This window comes from Tursiops truncatus, chromosome X (assembly GCF_011762595.2).
Source record: "Tursiops truncatus isolate mTurTru1 chromosome X, mTurTru1.mat.Y, whole genome shotgun sequence".
NCBI lineage: Eukaryota > Metazoa > Chordata > Mammalia > Artiodactyla > Delphinidae > Tursiops > Tursiops truncatus.
Genome location: NC_047055.1, coordinates 76,422,543 through 76,438,030, shown reverse-complemented (window position 1 = coordinate 76,438,030; position 15,488 = coordinate 76,422,543). Strand labels below are relative to the sequence as shown.

The following is a 15,488-nucleotide window of genomic DNA, read 5'->3' as shown; positions in this document are numbered from 1 at the left end:
ACAGGAGACTCTATCTATGCCATAAGAAGCACTTTTAAAAGGAGTCTCGCTCATTGCTCAGCGTTAATTGGAAAGGAATATTGCTGAAAAGGTCCTGGTAGGAGAATAAAAAGAAAGAGAAACACACTTCACAAAGCCTTCCACTTTCTAACCTTTTGGAATTTTAAATCCATTTGATCCTGCCTCATTTTTATTCCTCATCTGGAATTTTCCAAAAGGGCATTTCACATTGTAGTCAATTATGTTACTTTTAATGCCACCTTGTATAACAATCAGACAATTCCATTTTCCTTACCCGTGGAGAAATGCTGACTTTTGGACAGTTTGCAGCTTTCTTCCTTGAATTGTTTTCCATTCCACCTTTTCTATCCTCCTTTCCTCCCCAGTATGTAAGAGCCAGAACCAGGGCTGATCAAGGGAAGAGAGGGGAAAGGAGGAAAGATACAGACCCACAGCCCCAGCCTGGAGCCTTCTCATAGACCCAAGCCCCCTAATCTACGCCATAGGATAAAAATTCTCATATGGAGAGAGCAGCAGGGGCTCACAGGCATCTCCAGAAAACCGTACAGTATCAATCTCCCTCTGGCTCTGGAGCCTGGAATCAGGTTCGTATGGCCTTGGAAATAATATCTGAACTCTGCCACTCACATTCAACTCTCTGAACTTCCATTTCATCATGTATAAAATAAGAGTAAAAATGTGCATGGGGTTGTCATGTTGAGACATGGCAATAGCACGTGTGAAAAGTATGTGGTGAATAGTATAAAGGAGTCACACTTCTATGAGATGCGTCACATCTCTTGGTGTATATGTGTCTCTGCTGGCAGGGAAGTGGGATGGAACTGGGTCAGGTTTAACTGAATCTCTTAGCCCTGCTCCAGGCTGACATACAAAAGGAGCAGTACCCTGAAACCTCACCTTACTGGGCTCACTGCTGCCCCTAGGGGACCACTCCTAGTCCTCTGAACCAGCCTTCCTGGGGGCTACATTTATATTTGGAGGGATGGAGGAGGGAGGGGGAGTCTGGCTATGAATCCCAGGACCCATTCTGAAACAAACACATACTGGAAAAATGGAGAGAGGCTTTCCCTTGGCTAGGTTGAGGGCAAATGACTTGTGTGAACTCTTTTAGATCTCTCTGCAGGCTTCTTGTTCCAGGAATTCCCTACTACCATTCTCCTTTCCCCCAGGTAGGCAGGAAGGAAATAGCACAACAGATAACTATATAGAACAAAGGAGAAATTATCTAAATATTATCAGTATGTCCATGTAAAAGTTAAACTACAGATGGCAAAGTTGGGAAGAAATCTGAAGTAAAAGGTAAGGGAGGATTTTTTTTTAACAACTTTAATGGAGTATAATTGCTTTACAATGCTGTGTTAGTTTCTGCTTTACAACAAAGTGAATCAGTTATACATATACATATGTTCCCATATCGCTTCACTCTTGCATCTCCCTCCCTCCCACCCTCCCTACCCCACCCTTCTAGATGGTCACAAAGCACCGAGCTGATCTCCCTGTGCTATGCGGCTGCTTCCCACTAGCTATCTATTTTACATTTGGTAGTGTGTATATGTCCATGCCACTCTCTCACTTTGTCCCAGCTTACCCTTCCCCCTCCCTGTATCCTCAAGTTCATTCTCCAGTAGGTCTGCATCTTTATTCTCGTCTTGCCCTTAGGTTCTTCTGACAATTTTCTTTTCTTTTCTTTTTTTTTTTTGTTTTAGATTCCATATATATGTGTTATCATACGGTATTTGTTTTTCTCTTTCTGACTTACTTCACTCTGTATGAGAGTCTCTAGGTCCATCCACCTCACTACAAATAACTAAGTTTTGATCTTTTTAATGGCTGAGTAACATTCCATTGTATATATATGCCACTTCTTCTTTACCCATTCATCTGTTGATGGACACTTAGGTTGCTTCTATGTCCTGGCTATTGTAAATAGAGCTCCAATGAACATTTTGGTACATGACCCTTTTTGAATTATGGTTTTCTCAGAGTATATGACCAGTGGTGGGATTGCTGGGTCATATGGTAGTTCTATTTTTAGTTTTTTAAGGAAGCTCCATACTGTTCTCCATAGTGGCTGTATCAATTTACACTCACACCAACAGTGCAAGAAGGTACCATTTTCTCCACACCCTCTCCAGCATTTACTGTTTGTAGGTTTTTTGATGATGGCCATTCTGAGCGGTGTGAGATGATATCTCCTTGTTGCTTTGATTTTAACTTCTCTAATGATTAATGATGTTGAGCATTCTTTCATGGGTTTGTTGGGCAATCTGTATATCTTCTTTGGAGAAATGTCTATTTAGGTCTTCTGCCCATATTTGGATTGGGTTGTTTGTTTTTTGAAATTGAGCTGCATGTGTTGCTTGTATTTTTTGTAGATTAATCCTGTGTCAGTTTATTCATTGGCAAATATTTTCTCGCATTCTGAGGGTTATCTTCTCGTCTTCTTTATGGTTTCCTTTGCTGTGCAAAAGTTTTTAAGTTTCCTTAGGTCCCATTTGTTTATTTCTGTTTTTATTTCCATTTCTCTAGGAGGTGGGTCAAAAAGGATCTTGCTGTGATTTATGTCATAGAGTGTTCTGTCTATGTTTTCCTCTAAGAGTTTGATGGTGTCTGGCCTTACATTTAGGTCTTTAACCCGTTTTGAGTTTATTTTTGTGTATGGTGTTAGGGAGTGTGCTAATTTCATTCTTTTACATGTAGCTATCCAGCTTTTCCAGCAACACTTATTGAAGAGGCTGCCTTTTCTCCACTGCATATTCTTGCCTCCTTTATCAAAGATAAGGTGACCATATGTGCGTGGGTTTATCTTTGAGCTTTCTATCCTGTTCCATTGATCTATCTTTCTGTTTTTGTGCCAGTACCATACTGTCTTGATTACTGTAGCTTTGTAGTATAGTCTGAAGTCAGGGAGCCTGATTCCTCCAGCTCAGTCTTTCTTTCTCAACATTGCTTTCGCCATTTGGGGTCTTTTGTGTTTCCATACAAATTGTGAAATTTTTCATTCTAGTTCTGTGAAAAATGCCAGTAGTAGTTCGATAGGGATTGCATTGAATATGTAGATAGCTTTGGGTAGTAGAGTCATTTTCAGAATGTGGATTCTTCCAATCCAAGAACATGGTATATCTCTCCATCTATTTGTATCATCTTTAATTTCTTTCATCTTTGTCATAATTTCCTGTATACAGGTCTTTTGTCTCCTCAGGTAGGTTTATTCCTAGACATTTTATTCTTTTTGTTACAATGGTAAATGGGAGGGTTTTCTTCATTTCACTTTCAGATTTTTCATCATTACTATATAGGAATGACAGAAATTTCTGTGCATTAATTTTATATCCTGCTACTTTACCAAATTCATTGATTAGCTCTTGTAGATTTCTGGTAGCATCCTTAGGATTCTCTATGTATAGTATCATGTCATCTGCAAACAGTGACAGCTTTGCTTCTTCTTTTCCGATTTCATTTCCTTTTATTTCCCTTTCTTCTCTGTTTGTTGTGGCTAAAACTTCCAAAACTATGTTCAATAATAGTGGTGAGTGTGGGCAACCTTGTCTTGTTCCTGATCTTAGTGGAAATGCTTTCAGTTTTTCACCATTGAGGACAATGTTGGCTGTGGGTTTGTCATATATGGCCTTTATTATGTTGAGGAAAGTTCCCTCTATGCCTAATTTCTGGAGGGATTTTATCATAAATGGGTGTCAAATATTGTTGAAAGCTTTCTCTGCATCTATTGAGATGATCGAATGATTTTTCTCCTTCAGTTTGTTAATATGGTGTATCACGTTGATTGGTTTGAATATATTAAAGAATCCTTGCATTCCTGGGATAAACCGCACTTGATCATAGTGTATGATCATTTTAATGTGCTGTTGGGTTCTGTTTGCTAGTGTTTTGTTGAGGATTTTTGCATCTACGTTCATCCGTGATAATGGCCTTTAGTTTTCTTTCTTTGTGACATCTTTGCCTGGTGTTGGTGTCAGAGTGATGGTGGTCTTGTAGAATGAGTTTGGGAGTGTTCCTCCCTCTGCTATATTTTGGAAGTTTTAGAAGGATAGGTCTTAGCTCTTCTCTAAATGTTTGATAGAATTCGCCTGTGAAGCCATCTGGTCCTGGGCTTTTGTTTGTTGGAAGATTTTTAATCACAGTTTCAATTTCAGTGCTTGTGATTGGTCTGTTCATATTTACTATTTGTTCCTGGTTCAGTCTCAGAAGGTTGTGCCTTTCTAAGAATTTGTCCATTTCTTCCAGGTTGTCCATTTAATTGGGATAGCATTGCTTGTAGTAGTCTCTCATGATCCTTTGTATTTCTGCACTGTCAGTTGTTACTTCTCCTTTTTCATTTTTAATTCTATTGATTTGAGTCTTCTCCCTTTTTTTCTTCATAAGTCTGGCTAATGGTTTTTCAATTTTGTTTCTCTTCTCAAAAAGCCAGCTTTTAGTTTTATTGATCTTTGTTCTCATTTCCTTCATTACTTTTTCATTTATTTCTGACTGGATCTTTACGATTTCTTTCCTTCTGCTAACTTTGGGGTTTTTTGTTCTTGTTTCTCTGTTTGCTTTAGGTATAAGGTTAGGTTGTTTATTTGAGGAGTTTCTTGTTTCTTAAGGTAGGATTGTATTGCTATAAACTTCCCTCTTAGAACTGCTTTTGCTGCATCCCATAGGTTTTGAGTTGTTGTGTTTTCATTGTCATTTGCTTCTAGGTATTTTTTGATTTCCTCTTTGATTTCTTCAGTGATATCTTGGTTATTAAGTAGTTTGTTGTTTGGCTTCCACGTGTTTGTATATCTTACAGATTTTTTCCTGGAATTGACATCTAGTCTCATAGTGTTGTGGTCGGAAAAGATACTTGATACAATTTCAATTTTCTTAAATTTACCAAGGCTTGATTTGTGACCCAAGATATGATCTATCCTGGAGAATATTCCATGAGCACTTGAGAAGACTGTGTATTCTGTTGTTTTGGGATGGAATATCCCATAAATATCAATTAAGTCCATCTTGTTTAATGTACCATTTAAAGCTTGTGTTTCCTTATTTATTTTCATTTTGGATGATCTGTCCATTAGTGAAAGTGGGGTGTTAAAGTCCCCTACTATGAATGTGTTACTGTCAATTTCCCCTTTTATGGCTGTTTGTATTTGCCTTATGTATTGAGGTGCTCCTATGTTGGGTGCATAAATATTTACAATTGTTATATCTTCTTCTTGGATTGATCCCTTGATCATTATGTAGTGATCTTCTTTGTCTCTTGTATTACTCTTTGTTTTAAGGTCTATTTTGTCTGATATGAGAATTGCTACTCCAGCTTTCTTTGATTTCCATTTGTATGGAATATCTTTTTCCATCTCCTCACTTTCAGTCTGTATGTGTCCCTAGGTCTGAAGTGGGCCTCTTGTAGACAGCATATATATGGGTCTTGTTTTTGTATCCATTCAGCAAGTCTACGTCTTCTGGTGGGAGCATTTAATCCATTTACATTTAAGGTAATTATCAATATGTATGTTCCTAATCCCATTTTCTTAATTGTTTTAGATTTGTTATTGCAGGTATTTTACTTCTCTTGTGTTTCCTGCCTAGAGAAGTTCTTTTAGCATTTGTTGTAAAGGCTGGTTTGGTGGTGCTGAATTCTCTTAACTTTTGCTTGTCTGTAAAGCTTTTAATTTCTCCATCAAATCTGAATGACATCCTTGCTGGGTAGAGTAATCTTGGTTGTAGGCTTTTCTCTTTCATCACTTTAAATATGTCCTGCTACTCCATTCTGGCTGCAGAGTTTCTGCTGATTGATCAGCTGCTAATCTTATGGGGATTCCCTTGTATGTTATTTGCTTCTTCTCCCTTGCTGCTTTTAATATTTGTTTTTTGTATTTAATTTTTGATAGTTTGATAAATATGTGTCTTGGTGTCTTTCTCCTTGGATTTATCCTGTATGGGACTCTCTGTGCTTCCTGGACTTGATTAACTATTTCCTTTCCCATATTATGGAAGTTTTCAACTATAATCTCTTCGTATATTTTCTCAGTCCCTTTCTTTTTCTCTTCTTCTTCTGGGACCCCTATAATTTGAATGTTGGTGCGTTATTGTTGTCCCAGTGGTCTGTGAGACTGTCCTCAATTCTTTTCATTCCTTTTTCTTTATTCTGCTCTGCAGTAGTTATTTCCACTATTTCATCTTCCAGGTCACTTATCCATTCTTCTGCCTCATTCTGCTATTGATCCCTTCTAGAGAATTTTTAATTTCATTTATTGCGTTATCCATCTCTGTTTGTTTGCTCTTTACTTCTAGGTCCTTGTTAAATGTTTCTTCTATTTTCTCCATTCTATTTCCAAGATTTTGGATCATCTTTACTATCATTATTCTGAATTCTTTTTCAGGTAGACTGCCTCTTTCCTCTTCATTTGTTAGATCTGGAGGGTTTTTGCCTTGCTCCTTCATCTGCTGTGTGTTTCTCTGTCTTCTCATTTTGCTTAAGTTACTGTGTTTGGGGTCTCCTTTTTGTAGGCTTCAGGTTCGTAGTTTCCATTGTTTTTGGTGTCTGTCCCCAGTGGCTAAGGTTATTTCAGTGGGTCGTGTAGGCTTCCTGGTGGAGGGGACTAGGGCCTGTATTCTGGTGGATGAGGCCGTATCTTGTCTTTCTGGTGGGCAGTTCCATGTCTGGTGGTGTGTTTTGAGGTGTCTGTGGCCTTATTCTGATTTTAGGCAGCCTCTCTGCTAATGGATGGGGTTGTGTTCCTGTCTTGCTAGTTGTTTGGCATAGTGTTTCCTGTACTGTAGCTTGCTGGTCATCGAGTGGAGCTGGGTCTTGGCATTGAGATTGAGATCTCTGGGAGATATTCACCATTTGATATTATGTGGAGCTGGGAGGTCTCTTGTGGACCAGTGTACTGAACTTGGTTCTCCCACCTCAGTTGCACAGCCCTGATGCCTGGCTGGAGCACCAAGAGCCTGTCCTCCACACGGCTCAGAATAAAAGGGAGAAAAGGAGGAAAGAAAGAAAGAAAGAAGAAGATAAAATAAAATAAAGTAAAATAAAATTATTAAAATAAAAAAATTATTATTAAGAAAAAATTCTTTTAAGTAATTTTAAAAATGGACAGACAGAACCCTAAGACAAATGGTAAAAGCAAAGCTATACAGACAATGTCACACACAGATGTATACACATACACACTCACAAAAAGGGAAAAAGGGAAAAAATATATATATTGTTGCTCCCAAAGTCCACCTCCTCAGTTTGGGATGATTCGTTGTCTATTCAGGTATTCTACAGATGCAGGGTACATCAAGTTGATTGTGGAGATTTAATCCACTCCTCCTGAGGCTGCTGGGAGAAATTTCCCTTTCTCTTCTTTTATCTCACAGCTCCTGGGTTTCAGCTTTGGATTTGGACCCGCCTCTGCCTGTAGGTCGCCTGAGGGCATCTGTTCTTCGCTCAGACAGGACGGGGTTAAAGGAGCAGCTGCTTCGTGGGCTCTGGCTCACTCAGCCCTGGGGGAGGGAGGGGTATGGTTGCGGGGTGAGCTTGCGGTGGCAGGGGCTTACATGACGTTGCACCATTCTGAGGTGCACCGTGCATTCTCCCGGGGAAGTTGTTCCTGGATCACGGGACACTGGCAGTGGCGGGCTGCACAGGCTCCTGGGAGGGATGGTGTGGATAGTGACCTGTGCTTGCACACAGGCTTCTTGGTGGCTGCAGCAGCAGCCTTAGCGTCTCATGCTCATCTCTGGTGTCTGCGCTGATAGCCATGGCTCACGCCCCTCTCTGGAGCTCCTTTATACGGCACTCTTAATCCCCTCTCCTCATGCACCAGGAAACAAAGAGGCAAGAAAACTTCTCTTGTCTCTTCGGCACCTCCAGACTTTTTCCCAGACTCCCTCCCGGCCAGCTGCAGTGCAGTAGCCCCCTTCAGGCTGTGTTGATGCAGCCAACAACAGTCCTCTCCCTGGGATCCGACCAAAGCCAGAGCCTCAGCTCCCAGCCCCCGCCCGTCCCTGCGGGTGAGCAGAGAAGCCTCTCAGGCTGGTGAGTGCTGGTTGGCACTGATCCTCTGTGCAAGAATCCCTCTGCTTTTCCCTCCGCACCCCTGTTGCTGTGCTCTCCTCTGTGGCTCCGAATCTCCCCACCCCTATGCCACCAGCAGTCTCCGCCTGCGAAGGGGTTTCTAGTGTGTGGAAACCTTTCCTCCTTCACAGCTCCCTCCCACTGGTTCAGGTCCCATCCCTATTCTTTGTCTCTGTTTCTTCTCTTTTCTTTTACCCTACCCAGGTATGTGGGGAGTTTCTTGCCTTTTGGGAGGACTGAGGTCTTCTGCCAGCATTCAGTAGGTGTTCTGTAGGGGTTGTTCCACATGTAGATGTATTTCTGATGTTTTTGTGGGGAGGAAGGTGATCTCCGCATCTTACTCTTCTGCCATCTTGAAGCTCCCCTCTGTCGCATTATTTTTTTCCTTTTTTTTTTTTGCGGTATGCGGGCCTCTCACTGTTGTGGCCTCTCCCGTTGTGGAGCACAGGCTCCGGACGCGCAGGCTCAGTGGCCATGGCTCATGGGCCTAGCTGCTCCATGGCATGTGAGATCTTCCTGGACCAGGGCACGAACCCGTGTCCCCTGCATCGGCAGGCAGACTCTCAACCACTTTGCCACCAGGGAAGCTCCCCGTCTGTCACATTTTAACTTGCCTTATTGCCATACCCCCTTCCTAGTTCCACAGTAGCGTGAAAACCAACAGCCTATTATCACAGTGAAACCAGAAGCCTGGCAGCCAATGGAAGGGGCAGAACAGAGTTGGAGCTCTAGTCTCTACAGGAGTAACATTTTTGTATACTATTAAAGTTAAGTAGATATTAACCTGTAATACATTGTTTTAAGGTAAGATGGAACTATAATCCCCAGGGGAAAAAAGTAAGAAAATAGCCCAAAACTATAGTAAAAGTGATTACAAAGGAATTAAAATAGTACACTGAAAAATATATATTTAATATAAAAGAAGACAGTAATGGAAGACTAGATCCACAAAAACACACACAAGACACATAAGAAAAAAATTGCAAAATGACAGATGTAAATCCTACCTTATCCATATTTACATTGAATGCAAATGATTAAAACACTTCAATCAAAGGCAGAGATTACAGAATGGATAAAGAGAAACATAATGCAACTATGTGCTGTTTATAAGAGATATATTCTTTGTCCAAAAACACAAATAAGTTGAGAGTAAAGTGATGAAAAAGATACACCATACAAAGAGCAAGCAAAAGAGAGCTGGAGTGGCTATGTTAATATCAAACAAACTAGAGGAGAGAAAAATTGTTACTAAAGACAAATATTTTATAATGATAAAAAAAGAGTTAATCTATCAAGAAGATATAATTATTATAAACATATATGCACTAAAAATGATGTCCCAAAAATACATGAAGCAAAAACTGATAGAATTGAAGAAATAGACATTTCAACAATACCTGTTGGAGATTTCAATGATCCACTTGCAATTCCATATAGAACAACTAGAAAGAAGAGCAACAAGACCGTAGAAGACTTGAATAATACTATATGCCAGCTATACATCTTACAGAACACTCCATAGAGCAACAGAAGAATACAGGTTTATCTCAAGTGCACATGGAACATTCACCAGGATAGATCATAATGTTATGGTATAAAAAGTCTCAATAAATTTAAAAGTATAGAAATCATACATAGCATATTCTATAACCACAATAGAATGAAATTTACAGAAAGAACTTTGGGAAACACATAAATATGTGCAAATTAAGTAACATGGTTCCAAATAACCAATGTACCAAAGAATAAATCATAAGAGAAATGAGAAAAAATCTTTGAGATGCATGAAAAAAAAAGGACAAAACCTATAAGATATCCTCTCTGGGGTTTCTTTTACAAGGACACTAATAGCATTATTGAGGGCTCCACCCTCATGATCTAATCACCTCCCAAAGGTCCCACATGCTAAATACCATCACACTGACAGTTAGGATTTCAACATATACATTTTGAGAGGACAGAAATATTCAGTCTATAGCACAAAATGAAGCTAAAGCAGTGCTTAGAGGGAAATTTTTAGCTATACAAATCTATATTAAAAAAAATAAAGAACGCAAATCAATAAACTAAATTTCCACCTTAGGAAACTGGAGAAAGAACAGCAAACTAACCCCTGCCCAACAGAGGAAGAAAATAATAAAGATTAGATAGGAAATAAATGTTATAGAGAATAGAAAAACAATAGAAAAATATCAGTAAATCCTAAAGTTGGTCCTTTACAAACACCAAAAGTATTGACAGACATTTTACTAGACAGACGAGAGAGAGAGAGAGAGAGAGAGAGAGAAACTAAAATTATTCGAATCCGACATGAAAGAGGGGACGTTACTACCAGTGTTACACAAATAAAAAGGATTATAAGGGAATATTATGAACAACTGTATGCCCAAAAATTACATAACTTAGATGAAATAGACAAATTCCTACAAAGACACAAACTACCAAAAACAACTGAAGAATAAATAGAAAATCTGAACAGAACTATAACAAAGTGATTGAGTTAGTAATGAAAAAAAAAACCTGGCTATGGATGGAATTTTGTCTTCTCAAAATTCATATGTTGAAGCCCTAACCTCCAGTGTAACTATATTTGGAGATAGGCTTCTTAGGAGGTAATTAAGTTCAAATGAGGTCATAAGAGAAGGGTCATAATCTGATGGGTTTGGTAGCTTTATAAGAAGAGAAAGAGAGAGTGAGAACTCTCTCTCTCTCTCTCTCTCTCTCTCTCTCTCTATTTCTCATATTCCCCATAAACACACACACACACACACACACACACACACACACACACACACACACACCGAGGAAAGGCCATTTGAGCACTTAGCAAGAAGGTGGCCATCTATATGCCAGGAAGAGAACTCTCACCAGAACCTCACCATGTTGGCACCCTGACCTCAGACTTCCAGTTTCCAGAAGCATAAGAAAATTAATTTCTGTTGCTTAAACCAGTCTACAGTATTTTGTCATGGCAGCCCAAGCAGATTAAGACATGAAGACACATCATAGTTAAACTTCTGAAAATTAAAGACAAAGAAAAATCTTGGTAGCAGGGGGAGAGAAATGACACCTTACCTGTAAAAGGAAAATGATTGGAATGACAACAGATTTCTCATTAGAAATCTTGGAAACCAGAATTAAGTGGGGTAACATTTTTCAAGTGTTGAAGGAAAAGTACTGGCAAACATAAATTCTATCTGCAGCAAAACTATCCTTCAGGAATGAAGGGGAAATTAAGATAGTCTCAGATTATGGAAAACTAAGAGAATATTCACCAGGAAACTTACCCTTAAAGAATTGCTAGAGACAGTTTTCTAGACAAAAAGGATATGATAAATGAAGAAATCTTGGAATATCAGGAAGGAAGATAGAAGAAATGGGAAAGTGAAAATATGGATATATATGATAGAATTTTCTTTTCCTCTTGTGTTTTCTAATGTGTGATTGATGGTTGAATTGTGTTTAATGACTGAATGTTTCATGATTTAATGATTTGGTGAGGTTCTCAATATATGTAAGGAAATATTTAAGACAAGTATAATATAAATGAGGGAGGGTAAAGAGATTTAAAGGGACTTCATTATAATTGGTATAATGTCAACACCAAAAGCCTGTGCTAACTTAAATATATACAGTGTAATATACAGAGCCAGCACTAAAAATGTCTATACAAAAGTATACATTCAAAAACACTAAAGATAAATGGAATTCTAGAAAATATTACTTAATGATTAAGAAGCCAAGAAAAATAAAACACTATAATAAAAAACAGGGGAAGCAAACAAAATAAAAAATAAAATAAAATAGTAAAATTTAAAAAATAGTACTGAGAGACCTTCAATATGGTGGAGGAGTAAGACGTGGAGATTGCCTTTCTCCCCACAAATACATCAAAAATACATCTACACGTAGAACAACCCCTACAAAACACCTACTGAATTCTGTCAGAAGACCTCAGAAACTCTCAAGACTTCCCAGAGTCTGAGCTGGCCCCACAGAGCCAACAGCAGGTCCAGAGACCTACCTAGAAGTATCAGAGGACTTCCTGGGTAGGCAAGGATTGGCTGTGGCTCACTGTGGGGGCAAGGACACTGACAGCAGAGGTAACAGGAAAATATTATTATTATTACTACTTTTTTAAAATTTTGTTCTGTTCTTTTTTTATTATGCTTTTAATTTTTTATTTACTTTTTCTTTTCTTTTTTATGCTTTTATGTTTAATATATTTTTATTTTATTTTCTTCTTATTTCTACTGGACTTTTTTGTTATATTGTTTTTTCCTTGTTTTTGTTTTTTTCTTTGTTTTGCTTTGCTTTTATCTTATTTTTAACTATATTCTATATTTTTCTATTTTTACTTTTGTTGTTTTGTATTTTTTCTTTTGTTTTCATCTTTCTTTTGTCTTTACATGTTTTTGTTGATCATTTTTGTGTGTTTGTTTTATGCTTTCTGTTTGCCTTTTTTCTAGTTTGCTTCTGCATTTGATTTGGTTTTGGTTTTATGTTTTTGTTAGTGTAGTTTTTAGTGTTAGTTTTATTTTGGGGGGGTTGTTTATTGGTTTTGTTGCCCTCCTCTTTTTTGTTTTCTCTTCTTTTTTCTTTCTGTGAGTGTGTGTGTTTCTCTGTGTGATTTGTCTGTTTAGTTTTGCTTTTACCATTCGTCTTGGGGATGTGTCTGTTCGTTTTTCTTGTTGTTTCTCTTTTTTTCCTTCCTTTTCTTCCATGCTGGGAGGCTTGCAGGGTCTTGGTGCTCCAGCTGGGGGTCAGCCCTGAGTCTCCAAGGTGGAAGAACTGAGTCCAGAACATTGGACCACCAGAAAACTCCCAGCCCCACAGAATATTAATTGGCAAGAGCTCTGCCAGAGGTCCCCGTCTCAACACTAAGACCCTCCTCCACCCAATGACCAACAAGTTCTAGTTCTGACACCTCACACCAAACAACTAGCAAGACAGGAAAACAACCCCACCCATTAGCAAACAGGCTGCCTAAAGCCATACTAAGCTCACAGACATCCCAAGACGCACCACCGAACACAGCCCTGCCCATCAAAGGGACAAGATCCAGCTCCACCCACCAGAACACAGGAACAAGTCCCCCCCATGAGGAAGCCTACACAAGCCATTGGACCAACCTCACCCACTGGGGGCAGACACCAGAAGTAAGAGGAACTATGACTCTGACTCAAAGGAAACCCCAAACACACTAAGTTAAACAAAATGAGAAGACAGAGAAATATGCAGCAGATGAAGGAGCAGGGTAAAAACCCTCCAGACCAAACAAAGGAAGAGGAAATATGCAGTCTACCTGAAAAAGAATTCAGAGTAATGTTAGTAAAGATTGTCCAAAAATCTCAGAAACAGAATGGAGAAAATACAAGAAACATTTAACAAGAACCTAGAAGAACTAAAGAGCAAACAAACAGTGATGAACAACATAATAAATGAAATTTTAAAATACTCTAGAAGGAATCAATAGCAGAATAACTGAGGCAGAATAACGGATAAGTGATCTGGAAGATAAATAGCGAAAATAACTTAACTTCCAAGGAGCAGAATAGGAAAAAAGAATGAAAAGAATTGAGGACAGTCTCAGAGACTCTGGGACAACATTAAACACACCAACATTCGAATTATAGGAGTCCCAGAAGAAGAGAAAAAGAAAGGGTCAGAGAAAACATTTGAAGAGATTATAGTCGAAAACTTCCTTAACATGGGAAAGGATATAGTGACTCAAGTCCAGGAAGTGCAGAGAGTCCCATACAGGATAAACCCAAGGAGAAGCACACCAAGACACATATTAATCAAACTATCAAAAATTAAATACAGGGGATGGAGTCAAGATGGCAGACTGGGAGGATGCAGAGTTCTCATCTCCACACAACTAGGACACCTACCAGGCACTGGTGGGGGACCACAGACATCTAAGGGAACGGGAGGAACACCAGCAACTGGTTGTTTCAATTATATTTTTATTTTTCATAATATATGTTTTATCATTCTAATTTTATTTTGTTTTTTTATTCTTAGTTATTGTATACCTCCTTTTTATTCTTTTCTTTTGCTGTGCCGCATGGCTTATGGGATCTTGGTTCCCAGGCCAGGTTTTGGGCCTGAGTTCCTGTGGTGGGAGAGCTGAGTCCAAAGCACTGAAGTAACAAACAACCTCAGACCCCAGGGAATATTAATTGGAGTGAGGCCTCCCAGAGGTACTCATCATGGCACCAAGACCCGGCTCTACAAAACTGCCTGCAAACTCCAGGGCTGGACGCCTCAGGCCAAACAACCAGTATGACAGGAATACACCTCCACCCATAAAAAACAATGAGACGACAAAAATATATGTTACAGGGCTTCCCTGGTGGTGCAGTGGCTGAGAGTCTGCCTGCTGATGCAGGGGACACGGGTTTGTGCACTGATCCAGGAAAATTCCACATGCCATGGAGCGGCTAAGCCCGTGAGCCATGCCCGATGAGCCTGCATGTCCAGAGCCTGTGTTCCTCAATGGGAGAGGCCACAACAGTGAGAGGCCCGCATACAAAAGAAAAAAAGCATATATATATATGCTTATATATATATGTTATGTTATATATATATGTTATATGTTATATATATATAACATATATATATATGTTACATACAAAGGAGTGGGGTAAAATCCTAAAAAGCAAAATAAATGAAATTAAAAAAATTTTTTTAAAAAAAGCAAAATAAATGAAGAGAAAATAGGCAGTCTACCTGAAAAGGAATTCAGAGTAAAGATAGTAAAGATGATCCAAAATCTTGGAAACAGAATGGAGAAAATACAAGAAATGTTTAACAAGGACCTAGAAGAACTAAAGAGCAAACAGTGAAGAACAACATAATAACTGAAATTAAAAATACTCTAGAAGGAATCAATAGCAGAATAACTGAGGCAGAAAAATGAATAAGTGAGCTGGAAGAGAGAATGGTGGAAATAACTGCCACAGAGCAGAATGAAGAAAAAAGAATAAAAAGAATTGAGGACAGTCTCAGAGACATCTGTAACATTAAACGTATGAAAATTCAAATTATAGATGTCCCAGAAGAAGAATAAAAAGAGAAAGTGTCTGAGAAAATATTTGAAGAGGTTATAGTCAAAAATTTCCTTAACCTGGGAAAGAAGATAGCCACCCAAGTCCAGGAAGTGCAGAGAGTCCCATACAGCATAAACCTTAGGAGAAACACACAAAGACACACATTAATCAGACTAACAAAAATTAAAATCAATGGAAAAATATTAAAAGCAGCAAGGGAAAAGCAACAAATAACATACAAGGGAATCCCCATAAGGTCATCAGCTGATTTCTCAGCAGAATTCTGCAGGCCAGAAGGCAGTGGCAGGATATATTTAACGTGATGAAAGGGAAAAACCTACAACAAAAAT

The 15,488-nt window shown here is 38.8% G+C and overlaps 1 protein-coding gene across 3 annotated transcripts in view; it reads right to left on the bottom strand.

Moving 5' to 3' along the window:
* Nucleotides 1-1,455: 1,455 nt before the first annotated feature.
* The window catches only part of YIPF6 (Yip1 domain family member 6), an 87,718-nt gene continuing 73,685 nt past the window's right edge, over nt 1,456-15,488 (bottom strand). The window contains exons 7-8 of one of the 3 annotated variants that reach the window (XM_073799027.1): nt 9,481-9,525; nt 1,456-6,968 (exon numbers count right to left, since the gene is read on the bottom strand). In XM_073799027.1, coding sequence (XP_073655128.1) covers nt 6,853-6,968; nt 9,481-9,525 — 161 coding nt within the window. In that variant the 3' untranslated portion in view covers nt 1,456-6,852. Of the gene's footprint in view, nt 6,979-9,480; nt 9,526-15,488 lie in introns of all 3 variants that reach the window. The other 2 variants (XM_019949022.3, XM_073799028.1) reach the window with 2 other exon arrangements.